At 33.7% G+C, this 15,612-nt stretch overlaps 2 protein-coding genes across 2 annotated transcripts; one reads left to right on the plus strand and one right to left on the minus strand.

Annotated features, from left to right (window-relative positions):
• The first annotated feature begins 2,504 nt into the window (after window positions 1–2,504).
• Window positions 2,505–4,893, plus strand: LOC139858083 (pentatricopeptide repeat-containing protein At5g40400). The gene is made up of 2 exons (XM_071846935.1): window positions 2,505–4,320; window positions 4,423–4,893. Exons 1-2 carry the CDS (start codon window positions 2,505–2,507, stop codon window positions 4,431–4,433), a joined length of 1,827 nt encoding a protein of 608 aa, XP_071703036.1. The 3' UTR covers window positions 4,434–4,893.
• A 278-nt stretch (window positions 4,894–5,171) lies between these two features.
• LOC139858796 (probable serine/threonine-protein kinase PBL15) lies at window positions 5,172–7,809 on the minus strand. The gene is made up of 5 exons (XM_071847636.1): window positions 7,393–7,809; window positions 6,695–6,830; window positions 6,486–6,622; window positions 6,274–6,397; window positions 5,172–5,637 (listed from the first exon to the last, which is right to left on the minus strand). The coding sequence occupies exons 1-5, from the start codon at window positions 7,807–7,809 to the stop codon at window positions 5,174–5,176; spliced, it is 1,278 nt and encodes a 425-aa protein (XP_071703737.1). The 3' UTR covers window positions 5,172–5,173.
• Window positions 7,810–15,612: the final 7,803 nt, after the last annotated feature.

Raw genomic sequence — 15,612 nt, forward strand, 5'->3', positions numbered from 1 at the left:
TCTGGTAATCTAAGAATTAGGGAACAGAAACCCTAATTGACGCGAATCCTAAAGATAGATCTATCGGGCCTAACAAACCCCATCCGGGTTACGGATGCATTAGTACTTCGATTTTATCATGTCCTATGAGAGTCCCGGAATGATGGGGATATTCTAGATGTATTTTGTTAATGTCGGTTACTAGGTGTTCACCATGTGAATGATTTTTAATTCGCAGGTTATGCGTACTATTTTGTACTCGGGTTACGTGTACAATTAAATATATGAAATCTTGTGGTCTATTAAAATGATGGAAATGAATGATTATGATAAACTAATGAACTCACCAACCTTTTGGTTGACACTTTTAAGCATGTTTATTCTCAGGTATTAAAGAAATCTTCCGATGTGCATTTGCTCATTTTAAAGATATTACTTGGAGTCATTCATGGCATATTTCAAAAGATGTTGCATTCAAGTCGTTGAGTTCAATAAAGATTATTATTAAATAAATGACAGATTAGGTCATTTATAGTTTGGATATTATGAAATGGTATGCATGCCTGTCAACTTTCGATGTAATGAAAGTTTGTCATTTAAAAACGAATGCAATGTTTGTAAAATGTATCATATAGAGGTCAAATACCTCGGAATGTAACCATATGTTATTGTATTCGTCCTTATGGATTAGGACGGGTCGCTTCAGTTTTGTTGAGGATTTGCCAATGGAACAAGTTCAAAGGGTGACATCATGGTTGAAAAAGACGTGAGACATGGTCGAGACGGTAGGACCTTAAAACGTCGCAACGGAAAAAACAATGTCGAGACGGGGTCGAGACGGATGTTAACCAACGTTGACTTCTTATATATATATATATATATATATATATTTCAAACATAAACATTACAAACATAAATATCTCAAAGTAAATATAGATATTTGCCTTTAATTTGAGATATTTATATTTAAAATGTTTCTTTTTGAAATTTATTTAAAAAGTCAACGTTAATTTTGACCGACTTTGACCGATTTTAACTGAATTTTTTACTTTTGACAGGTGTTGACCCGACCATATTTGACCCGACTTCTAACCATTGACCGACTTATTATAATACGGGACATGGTCGAGACAGCTAGTCTCCAAAACGCCGCAACGGGCGTCCAACGGACGCAACAGATGTTGTTTACAACACTGGGTGACATAGAATAAGAGGTTGAGGTTGTTTTGAAGGTTGTTGCTGCTGAATTAGAGGCTATAAGGCTTTAAAAAAAAGTTAAGAAGAGTAAGATGAAGGTGGTTGGTGATGAAGGTGTTTATTATAGGCGGGGACTATGAAGAAGATTTAGATTTTGGCAATAAAGCTCAAGGGTACTTCCAAGGTTTGGAGATGAATGGTATTTTGCCTCCTTCGTCGGCTATTCGTGTTGGAAATTTTTCTTATAGTGTGATCTCCTACTTGTTTGAAAACTGGTCGAAAAGGCGGTTAATTTTGAAAAATTCGAAGGGAAGGTGCTAAAGTCAGGTTCCAAAGGCCGGAAAGTTTCTTTCGCGTCCGAAAAGGTTGGTGTGGTTTAACTTTTTCATTAGGTCGTCTTTGTGTCTATGTTGATTGTGCTCGACTTTAGTTTTCCTTTCGTGTGTTGTTTTTTAAGTTTTGTTTGTAATTGTTCATGATTGTCACTGTCAATGATTTCAAACACTTTACCTTTCATAAAAAAAATTGTTCATGATCGGTTTGTTTATTATTTAGGTGCTCGTTTAGTCTTTGGTGAAGTTTTTCATTTGTTTGCCGAATGTTTTTAAGTTAGTTTGTGTTTGTATTTCTTGTTTTAATTTTTTACGTACTTTTATTCAGTATTTTATATTTTTCGTTTTTTGATGGGAGATGATTCTTACACACCAGTTTTTGATCTATGTACACATTTGTTTCATAAAATTACAGTTATGTTTTAAAGGGTTGAACTTATATTATTATTGTAGATATAATTAAAGATAAAATAGGTAATTAGGTGTACATGGTGGTCATCTCCTTTTTTAATACTCCGTAGTTATAGTTACTCCTTCCGTCCCATATTAATAGTGTACAGACAAAAAACACATAGTTTAAGGAAATGTCATAAAAGTACTGTACTTTTTATTTACTTTTCAGTTTTACTCTTACCTTTTCTTTCTCCTTTAATTCTATCCACATATATTAAGGATAAAATAGAACTTAATCTTCTTATTCTTTTTTATTTATGGAAGTAAACTATTAATTTAATTTAGGATATTCCGAAATGTATTTTGGAATACTCTAATATTAATACGGAGGAGGTAGTATTATTTTCGAAAATGCACCGTCTTCCATCACCAAACTCACAAAGTACCAAAGTTTGAATCTTTTTGTTAAGCAGGTGCATCCAAACAATTCTTTCAACTCGAAATTTGGTATGTATATATACGTTATTTATCATCGTTATATAATCAAATTGAGTAATTGAGTATTGAATATTTGAATATATCATAAAACCCTGATCAAAAGTAATGAACCGAACTCCATTAAATCATACCCTTCTTAAATCTGCTTCCCAAATTAATTACAGCTTGCCAAACCCTAATCCTTCATCTCTACAAACATTACCTGAATCAATTACAAATTCATTCCCAAACCCACTTTACAATTTACTCCCAAACACCCAAAACCCTAACAAAATAGTCGATATAATATGCACAAATTTAAAACAAAGAAAAAGCACAATTCTTGATAATGACATGATCCCCCATTTGGGTACCCAAGAAATCTCAAGGGTTCTTCTTAGATGTCAATCTGATTCATTTTCAGCACTTACTTTCTTCAATTGGGTTAAAAAAGATTTAGTCTTTATTCCAACTGTACATGAATATTGTATTATGTTACATATATTAGCTTGGTCTCGTAACTTTTCTCAAACAATGAATCTTTTATCTGAGTTAATTGAGCTTAAACATGAAAAAGTTAGTATCTTTGAGACTTTGGTTATGTGTACTAGAGATTGTAGTTGGGATCCGGTTATTTTCGATATGCTTTTAAAGGCGTACTTGAAAGCGGGTTTGGTTCGTGACGGTTTTGTTACATTTAGGAAGATGGTGAAGGTTGGTTTTGTTCCGAAAGTCATTTCGGTTAACTTTTTGTTAGATGGATTGTTGAAGATAAATCGGATTGATGAATGTTGGTGGATTTATGAAGAAATGAAGAAAATTGGGGTACGTTGTAACACTTTTACTTTTAATATATTAACTCATGTGATATGTAAGACCGAAGATGTTGATAAGGTGAATGAGTTTTTAGAGAAAATGGAAGAAGAAGGATTTGATCCCGATATTGTCACGTATAATACATTGATAGATAGTTATGTTAGAAAAGGCCGATTAAAAGATGCGCTTTATCTTTATAATATTATGTATATAAGACGCGTGATACCGGATTTGATTACTCATACGTGTTTGATAAACGGGCTTTGTAAAGAAGGTAATGTAAAAGAAGCTCACAAGCTATTTCACCGTATGATTCAAATCGGGTTGAACCCGGATGTGTTTTCGTACAATACTCTTATATGTGGTTACATAAAAAAAGAAATGATGAAAGAAGCACGTGTGTTACTTCATGACATGATCAAAGAAGGAGTTCGTCCTAACGAGTTCACTTGTTTAGTACTTATAGAAGGATATAGAAAGAAAAATATGTTAATTTCGGGTGTGAATCTTATTGTAGAGCTTCAAAGATTTGGAATTTCGGTTTCTAAAGATCTTCAAACCAATTTAGTTGTTGATTTATGCCGAGTAGATAAACCATTTGCAGCCAAAAGTCTATGGGAACGTATATTACAAGATGGTAAAGAAGAACGTAAGTTGGAAGTTTACAATGAATTGATTGTTTCGTTTTGTAAATCGAATTGTATTGACGAGGCTATTCAGTTAAAGGATGAAATGTTTTTCAAGAATATAAATCCAAACGTGGTTACTTATAAAGAAATCATATTGTGTTTGTGTAAACTAAATAGAACCGTTGAGGGTGAAGTTTTCATGAGAGATATGGTTGAATTTGGTGTTCAGCCTGATATTACAATTTGCAGATATTTGATATCGGGGTATTGTAAACAGAAGAATTATGATCAAGCTGAGTCGTTATTGATTTATTTAGCCAATATGTTTGAAATATGTGATAATGAATGCTACAATGAGGTTTTTAAGTTGGTTTGTGAAGATGGTGATATTGGTAAGTCGATGGAGTTTCAGAGCAGGATGCAAAAAGTCGGTTTTACCCCTAATAGTATGAGTTTTAAGTATGCGATTGATGGGTTGTCACGAACAACAGATAAAGGTATGTTTTATACATCTTTGAATAAAACAATACATAACTGTTTTATTATACTTTTTTACTTTTCTTTAATGTTCCTGATAATCATCTTAAATTCGTTTGCAGGATCAGTGTAAGAGTACGCGATCGTTTGTTACAAGGGAATTTCAATCATATGGTGATAAAAACTAACTGTAGGTCGTCCCTTCGTTATCTCTTTGTAATTATGGTTCATAATTTGTACTAGAGATGGATTAGTGGGAGGGTCAAAACGGGCCAGGTTGACTCATACTACGTTTTGTACAAGTGTGATTTATATAAAAAAAGTTTTAGTGCGTCACCAAAAAGGTTATATTATTTGACTAATAGTGAATAGTGAATTTATTCAATAAAATGAGTTTAGAGGTTTATGCATTAAACATACACTTTGAGCATCTTTCGGCCGATTTGACCCATTTGACTTGTTTCCGTTAAAGTTTTCTACTTCTAAGACCCGTCAGAAGAAATAACTCAACATGTAACTTAATGGGTTGTTTCCTTTCGTTTAAGTTTTTTAACCCATTTGACTTGTTTCCTTTAGACCCGTTTAACCCAGATCGACCCATTTAAAGTTTATGGGTTGATGTACTTTTATTTAGCTTAAAGAAAATGCTGTAAGAAATAATTCAACAGTTCTCGAACCTTTTGACGAAGGTAACAACTTTTAAACTAGTTCCTTCGTTGTCATACACAACTCATGTACACAAGCATATATTTACATCTATCGAAATTTATTTACATATATGCGTTTATCATTTACATATATCTACGGAAGTAAGAGATACATTTTCTTCTCTTTCACAGGTTTTTTTTTTTTTTTTTTTTTTTTGGGCGTTCATTACCCTTTTGCGCTTACTGTCTTAATAGGTGCAGTCTGTTTCCAATATATCCGACTACCGTGAATTTCTTTTCCTTCTTTCGGCATATAAACCGCATTCCTCGGGGTCGTCTTTTTAGAAGCTGGGGCCCACTGTCCACAAGCAATTGCCATATCTTTTAAATGTTTAAGACCTTCAAGTGTTTCAATTATTGCAGGCATTTTTGGCCTATCTTTAGGGTTCTGGCTTACGCAATGCAAAGCTAAAAGGGCCATCTCTTTGGCCCCTTTAACTGAATATTGACCTGCCAACCGTGGGTCAATTACTACACGAAGTCTTCGGCTACTTGTTAGGTAAGGCTTGGCCCAGTCCACAAGATTTTGTTCGTTTTTCGGCCTCTTTTTATCCATAGCTCTTCTTCCTGTTAATAGTTCTAATAGTACCACTCCAAAGCTATAAATATCGCTCTTTGTTGTCAAATGTCCTACAATAAACATATCAAGATGTTGTTACATTAGCCTTGTTGTAATCTTTTCACATAATATCGTTATGATTTTATAAAGAATTCAAAATCAATTAGAGTTTAAGACATACAATAGGCAAGGTTGCAAAAATCGCTACTCGGGAGTACTCTGCCAGGACTTTTAGGGGGTACTCAGCAACTCGGGGAGCACTCGGATGTTGACTAAGTTTGACTTTGACCAATTTTGACTTACTTTTGACCATTTTTTATTGATCTTCCGAGTAAATCCTAGTTCTGGCCGAGTTTTGACCGGATTTCTTAGTAATCCCGAGTTTTAGTCAAGTTTTGACCAAGTACTCGCTGAGTTGCCAAAATGTGTAATAAACATTCGAATTCTGTTCCAATATGACCGATATATGCACCACCATATCACAAAATTCGTCTTATATAAGGTAAACAAATGTGGAGTTGGAATAAATGGAAAAATCAAAATTTTAACGGTATCTAGATAGTAGAAAAGTAGATTTTTTATATATTACTCTGTACTTTAAACGTGCGGTGCTGTTATATTGATTTACCTAAACGAATTGCTTTAACTCATTATATTACGCGATAGATATATCAAAATAAGAATTTTATTGCAGGTTAAAATATTACCAGTATTTACATATTCAGGAGCAGCGTATCCGTATGTGCCCATGACTCTTGTCGTGACATGAGTGTTTGATCCTTCGGGACCCATCGTTGCCAACCCAAAATCGGATAACTTAGCGTTAAAATCCTGCAAATATTCAGATTAACTCATGATCAACAGTTACTAAGTAAACGTTTAGCAATCTGCAACGATATCAGAGGTATGAAATACGTACAGAATCAAGTAAGATATTAGATGTTTTGAAATCGCGATATATAACAGGGCTTTCAGCACCATGTAAGAACGCGAGACCTTTAGCTGCACCTATCGCAATCTTTATTCTTATCCCCCATGGCAGACAAACAGAGATCCCTATATTTGTTACAACGTTTAGCTTATGATAAAAATCGTCTTAATCAAATTTATAAGTCGAGAAAAACTTACGTTTGAACAAATGATGTTCCAAGCTACCACGAGCCATGAATTCGTACACCAGGACTCGCTCTTCTTCTTCACAACAATATCCAATCAGTTTGACCAAATTTCGGTGCCTAAGTTGACCCAAGAATATCACCTCCGCCTGCAATTATACCATTGCAAATCAGTGGGGGTGTTTTATATCTGATTTCAAACCGATTAACCTAACAATCGAACTGAATGAAGACTGAAAATAAACCAAAATTCGGTTTACGGTTCGGTTTTCAATTTTGAGTTCGGTTTTCGCTTCAGTTTTCGTTTTACATTTTGAATTCGGTTTAACCTAAAACCGAATTCAAATAATAATATATTGAATTGTTATATATTGACGAAAAATCGATTTAAACATCAAAAATGGAATTCAACATGTATTTGTTATGATTATTTTGGTTAAATTATGATTTCTTGTGTTTTTCGGTTTTAACCGAAACCGGACTGAATCCTTATTTGGTTTTTGGTTTAGTTTCGGTTTGAAATTGGATTTGGTCTCGGTTTTTCCTCAAAAATTTCAAAACCCAACAAACTAAACCGAATAAACCGAGCCGAGCTGATGAACACCCCTAAAATCAGTCTAGACGTTTGTGAAGTTGGTAAGAATAAGTTAATTGTTTTAAGGTAAAATAAAGGCGTTGAATTGTTTGAGACGGTAATATAGAAAAGCTTACAAGCCACTCGCGATGACCTTGTAGTCCTTCGATATCAAGAATTTTAACCGCAACGGGTTGAGCCTTCAAACCAGACCTCATGGTCTCATCCAAGTAACCCTTATGCACCTTACCAAACCCGCCTTCACCGAGCAAGAAATTGCTCGAGAAGTTGTGAGTCATGACTCTCAACTCGCTCAATTTAAAGTCAAACAAGTCAGGCCCGAAAGCCTGCGCTATATCTTCATTAATACGTAAAGAAGATGACCTACTAAGGTCCGAAAAAGACATGCGCCTAAAAGATGGTGATGGTGATGGTGCTACATTTTTCGAAAACTCTGTTTTTGAAGTCCTGCATCTGCTAAAGTTGCAAAAAACTTTGTTTTCAGCTGTGCAACAGTAAGGCTTCCAAGGTTTAGGTTTTTGTTTATCTTTCATGATTAGTGATGAAAATGGTTAATGAGAGGGTGATTAGTGGAGTATAAGTATTGAACATTTGGGGTTTATGTTGATACAAATCTTGAAGCATAATAAAGTTAGAAGAAATGCAACTACTCTTCAACCACTCTACTATAATGTGATGCTTTTGTATCAATCTTATCATATGGTTATTGTTTATGTTACTAAATTTGTCATTTAGGTGATTGTCTTCATGCAAAAATGGTCATTTCTATATGTTGGACAACTTAAGGAGAAAACCCTCTTTGCTAGCCAGTAATATATTTACATCTTAGAAATTATATTGTTTTATGTTTATATGTACAGATGGAGGTAAATATCCCTTTTCTTCTATAGCAGCACTGAGCCAAAGATACAATTGTTTTTGCTAATTATCAGTTGGTGAAATATGTGGTAAAGTAATATTGTGAAATATTTTATTTTATTTTTCTGAAAAAACATAAATTTGAATTGAAACGATCTAAACATCAATTGAGTTACAAGTGATACTCAAACTAGTTTGATTGAATATATTCTACAATCTAAATGAGTACCAATATGTAATAGCTATTGAGTCGAACTTTAACAACATTAATACGAATCTAATCGAACAATACAAAAACCATTAAGACATCCAATTACTCGTGTCTTTTTGCAATATGGACCGAGAGATTCACTACAAGAATAGTTAATAAATTGATGCTTTCATATTTTCTTAAAAAAATCTGGTTCTACACTTCTACGTAGATCCTTTCCTCGAGAGTGATTTGTACTTTATTTGTTTTTATCGGCACACAAATATTTGAAATTTGTGGTTTTATACAGGAAAAATATCATAAAACACGTTTAATGGCGTACACGTCCTCACTATGTATATTTGAGTATTTTAATCGCTTTGCGAGCCGACTAATCTTTGTGACTATGACGGAAATAATTTGTTCATCTCTTTCATCTTTGTGGATTCGAACTCATAATCTCTAGTTGTAAGAGTAAACCATAACCACTTAAGTTATTTATAAACAAGTACAAATATACAAATTTATGGGACTAATTCAAGTGCTTCTAATATTACAAAATCTTATCTTATAGTAACATAAAGTTTCTAAAAAGCATGACCCACAAAGTACAATATGTTTTTTTAGTTTACCCAAAACTTTTGTTACCCACTCCCCTTAATTCTTTTCCTCTTGATTTTCTTCTTGTGATTCCCTGGTGATCTTTTGCTTTGGCCATACTTATTTCTATTTGACTGATCGATTGTGAGTGGTGGTTATATTGGTAGAAGTTACAAGTGATAAACGGCAACATCTAACATGGCACAAAGTCAAGTCAAATTACCGTTTAAGGTAATTTGACTTTTGGGATCAGAAATGTAATTTCATTCTTTCCCGTTTGAGAACAAGCCACAAGAGGTCACAAGATCACAAGCTAACAGCCAACTTAACGGATCAAAGTCTGCATAATCAGACTCTCTTTCCCAAAATGTAATAGGGGGTTCCAAAAGTATTATGGAGCCATCCCTAATATAGATATAGCTGTTATAGACTTTGTGTATAAGAACACAATCAGTTTTGTATCAAGAGATCAATACAATTGTATCAAAATTCAAATTATTCAATACAAGATCAATCTTTTATCTTTGAAATCATGGTATCAGAGCAGATTTGCTGATCTGGGATCATAGCAACTGTTATTACTCAATCATTTACCATTGTGAATGGCTACCATGTCTAACGACGGCAGCCAAACACCAACTTCAACCCAACCGACCAGTACCAGCCAAATTAATGACTTAACTAGTCAGATGGCTTATTTCTTGAAATATAGTATTCAGTTTTTAAAGGAATTAGATCGAAAATTAGGGTTATCATCAAGTGAACCTTCAACCAGCCATGGAATTGCTACAGAGTTAGCAATTGACGGCAAAGGATATTCACATCATGTAACCCAGATGAACCAAAACAAGTCACCCACCTAGCATCGATTCAAAATTAGGGTGTACTGAATGTGGTGAATCAAATCATACAAAAGAACAATGTTTTAAAATAAGAGGGTACCCGGATTGGTGGACTAAATCATTCAAGGGTGCAACGGTAGCGGCGGCAACGGCGGAGCCACCACCAGCCACCACTGATCCAGATTCAAACCTTGAGTTTGGAGATGTTGCTGCAACCAACAACGAACAAGGCAAGGCAGCAACGGTAGCGGCGGCAACGGCGGAGCCACCACCAGCCACCACCGAACAAGGTAAGTTTCTCAAAACTTTCTCTTCTCTATTTCAAAATTGTAACCCTAATAAGATAAACAACGAACTGAATTTGGGGAATAGAGGAGAAAGTCACGAGAATGACTTGGGGAACTGTAGAAACAAGCGTGCCTGCATAGGGAATACCAGTAGATGCTCAGTTTCTGTTCCAGAAAACATAAAGTCACGAGAGGGTACAGATAGATACAGATATACGGGTTTACATACAAATAAAAAGGAATCCAATGATTTATTAAATGGGCATGTTGGGCTTGAGATAGGACATAATCTGATTAAGGAAAATAGGCCTGATAGTAGTAAGAAAACTAGCCTAGTAAACCCTAGAAACTATTTTGGGCCTAGACAAACTAAGAATAGTAAACTTGGGCCTGTTAAGAAAACTAGACAAAAGGAAAAACGTAAAATGAGCATAGAAAAGCCCGAATTTATTATTCCTTGTCAAAATAGTTTTTCGTCCTTGTCCAACACACAAAACGATGTGATGTCCCGGTCCGAAGCAAATATAGTCTCGGAAAATTTTAAAACTGATTCATGGATACTAGATTGTGGGGCCTTGGACACAATGACTTTTTATGAAAATGACATTGTTTTTAAAACTAAACCAAAAAGAAATAAAATTCAAACCGCTAACGGTGAACTTATTCATGTCGAAAGCGGTGGAACTATCGAAATTTCACCAACAATTAAATTACCTAATTGTCTATATATTCCAGCTTTGTCTCATAAGCTGTTATCGGTAAGTCATGTTACAAAAGAATTAAACTGTAAAGTCCAAATCTATCCGACTTTCTGCATCTTGCAAGACATCCAGACGGGACTAATAATTGGACGTGGCACTGAAAAGAGGGGGTTATACTATGTTGACGAAGTTTCTCAACAAGGCACCGTGACACTTGCTCATGGAACACCTTCGAGGGAAGCTTGGTTATGGAATAGAAGGTTGGGTCACCCATCGGCCGGATATTTGCATGCTTTATTTCCTAGTTTCGTTCCGTCTAATGTTCAATTGAATTGTGAAACTTGTATTTTGGCCAAGAGCCATCGTAGTACGTTTAAATCTAGTAATTCGAGAAAAGATGTTCCATTTGCCCTTATTCATTCTGACGTTTGGGGCCCAGCTCCGGTTATTGGGGGGGAAAATTACCGATACTTTGTATTATTTATTGATGACCATACTCGGATGACTTGGATCTATTTTTTAACACATAAATCCGAGGTATTTGAAAAATTCTCCCAATTTTATAAAATGATAAAAACTCAATTTAACAAAAGTATACAAATTCTAAGATCCGATAATGGGGGGGAATTTGTCAATACTTCAATGAAATTATTTTGTGAAAATAATGGGATTGTTCTTCAAACCTCTTGTGCCCATACACCCGAACAAAATGGAGTAGCCGAACGAAAAAATCGACTACTCTTAGAAATGACAAGAGCTTTATTAATTGAATCTAAAGTCCCAAAAAGTTTTTGGCCCGAAGCTCTGGCTTCCGCGACTTATCTTATTAATCGTTTACCGACTAAAGTTTTGGGTACAAAAACTCCTAAAGATACTCTTTCCAAGTTTTATAACCTTCCCGACACACTTAGCCTTGAACCTCGAATATTTGGGTGCTCGGTCTTTGTTCACATTCCTAAAAATGAATGTACCAAACTTGATCCTTGTGCCGAGAAATGTGTTATGGTTGGTTATGGGATAAACCAAAAGGGATACCGATGTTATAGTCCAAAAAGGCGTCATGTGTTTACTACAATGAATTGTGACTTTATTGAGACCGAATATTTCTATAATACCCAACTCACGAGTGAGGGGGAGAAAGAGGATAATGACACTCTTAGTTGGATACAATGGGCCCTACATACCGACAAAATCCAAACATCACCTAACCCTGACACAACTCAAGATTCTGAACCAAACTTATCTCCTAACCCCGACACAACTCAAGATTCTGAACCCACTCAAGATTATGAACCTGATCCTATCATTGAAACCTCTACCCAGGAACCTGAAATCTCTACCCATGAACCTGAAACCTCTGAACCTACAAACCTAGAAAACCAAGAAACACCGATTACGACCAATCCCTCAAATGTCAACAACCCTATAGAAAGATACATACTTCCACAACGAACCAATAGAGGCGTACCACCAAAAAGGTACTCTCCAGAGAAAGAAGCCCAAAGATCAAGATATCCCATTGCCAATATTGCACAGGGAAACTTATCAATCGATGCACAAAAATTTAATGCCGCATTATACTCTGAAAAGATACCAGCTACGGTCGGCCAAACAATAAAGTCTGAGATATGGAGAAAGGCTATGAAAGAAGAAATAGAAGCTCTTAACAAAAGTAATACTTGGGAAAAATGTATCATTCCTCAAGGAAAGAAACCTGTAGGGAGCCGATGGGTGTTCACAATTAAAAGAACACCAGATGGTACTATTGAAAGAAACAAAGCCCGTCTAGTTGCCAAAGAATATACTCAAACCTATGGAATAGATTACTCCGAGACTTTTTCCCCGGTTGCAAAAATTGATACTATTAGAGTTCTTTTCTCTATCGCTGCAAATGAAGACTGGCCACTTCACCAATTTGATGTGAAGAATGCTTTTCTTCATGGCGAATTAAAAGAAGAAGTTTATATGGAAGCTCCTCCGGGATTCTCTGGAACCTTCAAAAATGGGGAAGTTTGTCGACTTAAAAAATCTTTATATGGGCTAAAATAATCCTCCCGGGCTTGGTTTGGGAGATTTACATTATTTATGAAAAAATGTGATTTCAAACAAAGTAACTCGGATCATACTCTTTTCTTTAAACGAAAAGGAAATTTAATTACATGTTTAATTATTTATGTTGATGATATGATAATAACAGGAAATGACAAAGAGGAAATTTATAACTTAAAACTAAACCTGTTTAAAGAATTTGAAATGAAAGATTTGGGCAGACTCAAATACTTCTTGGGGATTGAAGTATTGCGATCCCAACAGGGAATATTTATTTGCCAAAAGAAATATATTCTTGATCTTCTTGCAGAAACAGGAATGATTGATTGTAAACCAGCTGAAACTCCAATGATTCCCAACCAAAAGCTGTTTATGGAAGATGATGCTGAATTAACTGATAAAGGGCAATACCAAAGGATAGTGGGAAAACTCATTTATCTTTCTCATACTCGACCAGATATAGCACATGCAGTCGGAGTTGTAAGCCAATTTATGCATCAGCCACAGGTTCATCATTTGGAAGCTGCAATGAGGATCATCCGATATCTAAAAGGGACATCAACCCATGGGGTTGTCTTTAAAAAGAATGGACATCTTAGAACTCAAATTTATACAGACGCAAGTTGGGCTGGAGAAAAAGGAGATCGAAGATCTACATCGGGTTTCTTCACAATCGTAGGAGGAAACTTAGTTGCATGGAGAAGCAAGAAACAAAAGGTCGTCTCTCTATCAAGTGCCGAATCAGAATTTAGAGGGATAGCAAAAGGAGTTGTTGAAGCATTATGGATCCTAAAACTCTTGACTGAAATTGGATTCCCTCCAAATGAAACCATTCAAATCCTATGTGATAACGAAGCCGCCATAGCCATCTCAGAAAATCCTGTTCAACACGACCGAACTAAACATATTGAAGTCGATCGTCATTTTATCAGGCAAAAGCTAGATGATGAAATTATTTCTCTTCCGTCAATTCGATCAGAAGATCAGTTAGCCGACATTCTTACCAAATCTGTCAACGGGAGACTCTTCAGCGATGTGCTTGACAAGTTGAACATTGGAGATCCCACTATTCAACTTGAGGGGAAGTGATAAACTGCAACATCTAACATGGCACAAAGTTAAATTACCGTTTAAGGTAATTTGACTTTTGGGATCAGAAATGTAATTTCATCCTTTCCCGTTTGAGAACAAGCCACAAGAGGTCACGAGATCACAAGCTAACAGCCAACTTAACGGATCAAAGTCTGCATAATCAGACTCTCTTTCCCAAAATGTAATATGTGATGACCCGGGAATTTCCGACCAAATTTAAACTTAATCCTTATATGATTTCGACAAGATAAACAAATTCTATAATGTTGAGTCCTAAAATTTTGAACTATTTACATGGATACATTTAACCTTTGACCATCCCTGATGATTCATGAACGATTGTTTGTAAATAAATATGCATATATAAACATATATATAAATACATAATAATTTGGAATAATAAAATCTCAACTTAATAAGTAGAAGTAAGCATGTAAAATAATACACAAGATAATAAAATGGTTATTAAACTAAAAACCATATATATAAAGATATATGATTCCTCTAAATAATTATTATGTTAATAAGATTGTATATAAAAGGTTTAGATATTGTATGTTATTATCAATTAGTAAATATTGTGTAATATACGATATTAACATATGAAATGAGATTACAAGTTAAAAATATATTTATTATACAAAAATTATTATTATTACTTCATTAAGATTATTAATGTTAATATCAATATCAGTAGTACTAATAATAATATATATATATATATATATATATATATATATATATATATATATATATATATATATATATATATATATATATATATATATATATATATATATATATATATATATATATATATATATGTATAGAAGTTGATACATTAATTTGTTATAGTATCATTATCATTAATGTATGTTATTGTTATCATTACTAATATAACTAATAGTGAAATTTTAATTTTAGTTATTGTGATTAATATCAGTATTATTAATATTATTGAAATCATAAATTATTATTATCATTATTATAGTTACTAGAAAATAACACAATTTAATATTATGATTAGTAATAATATTATTATTATACTTGTTTTATTATTAGTTAAAATATTAAGGGTGTTATTATTATCCTACTTGTTAAAAGATTAACTATAAACTATAAATATAAATATATAAATACAAAAGGAATACAAATAGATATATAAGTGCAGAAATATAAATACATAAATATAATCAGTTATACAAAAAATACGTACATATATAATAGCATATACATATAAGCAAATTACAGATATACAGATATATATTTTTTTACAGATAAATTATATATATAAATATATTTATACAGGTACGGTATATATTAATTAAAAACAAATAAATTGTTTACTTGTGCAGTTGTATCACATCGCTATCCTGCTGTTTAAATTGTCCTCTTAATTGATGAAAAAGTCAATCTTAATTCAGATAGCAGACGAAATCAGTTAGCCATCTATTCCAGTTTATTATTATTTTTATTTGTTTCTGTCCTTGCTAAAATATGTTGTCGACCATAAAATTATTATATAATCAATCATAATCTAGTGTAACCTGATACCAGTTAACTTGCTTTATCAATTCACAATTACAACTACCATTTACAGTCTTTAATTTTATCAAAATAATTCAAGAATCGATTATCAATGGACGACTACTCTGTTTATACTCCATTATTTAGTTTGAACGATTTTGTAAACCATTTCAAATTGTGTAAATAAGGT

The sequence above is a fragment of the Rutidosis leptorrhynchoides genome, chromosome 7 (genome assembly GCF_046630445.1).
Source record: "Rutidosis leptorrhynchoides isolate AG116_Rl617_1_P2 chromosome 7, CSIRO_AGI_Rlap_v1, whole genome shotgun sequence".
Classification (NCBI taxonomy): Eukaryota; Viridiplantae; Streptophyta; class Magnoliopsida; order Asterales; family Asteraceae; genus Rutidosis; species Rutidosis leptorrhynchoides.

Excerpts from the sequence above, each read along its gene's own strand:
- LOC139858083 (XM_071846935.1), top strand. The coding sequence starts at position 2,505 with ATGAACCGAACTCCATTAAATCATACCCTTCTTAAATCTGCTTCCCAA.
- LOC139858796 (XM_071847636.1), bottom strand. The coding sequence starts at position 7,809 with ATGAAAGATAAACAAAAACCTAAACCTTGGAAGCCTTACTGTTGCACA. Across the intron at positions 6,623-6,694 it reads GGAACATCATTTGTTCAAAC|GGATCTCTGTTTGTCTGCCA; the intron begins GTAAGTTTTTCT and ends TAACAAATATAG. Across the intron at positions 6,398-6,485 it reads CTAATATCTTACTTGATTCT|GATTTTAACGCTAAGTTATC; the intron begins GTACGTATTTCA and ends GAATATTTGCAG.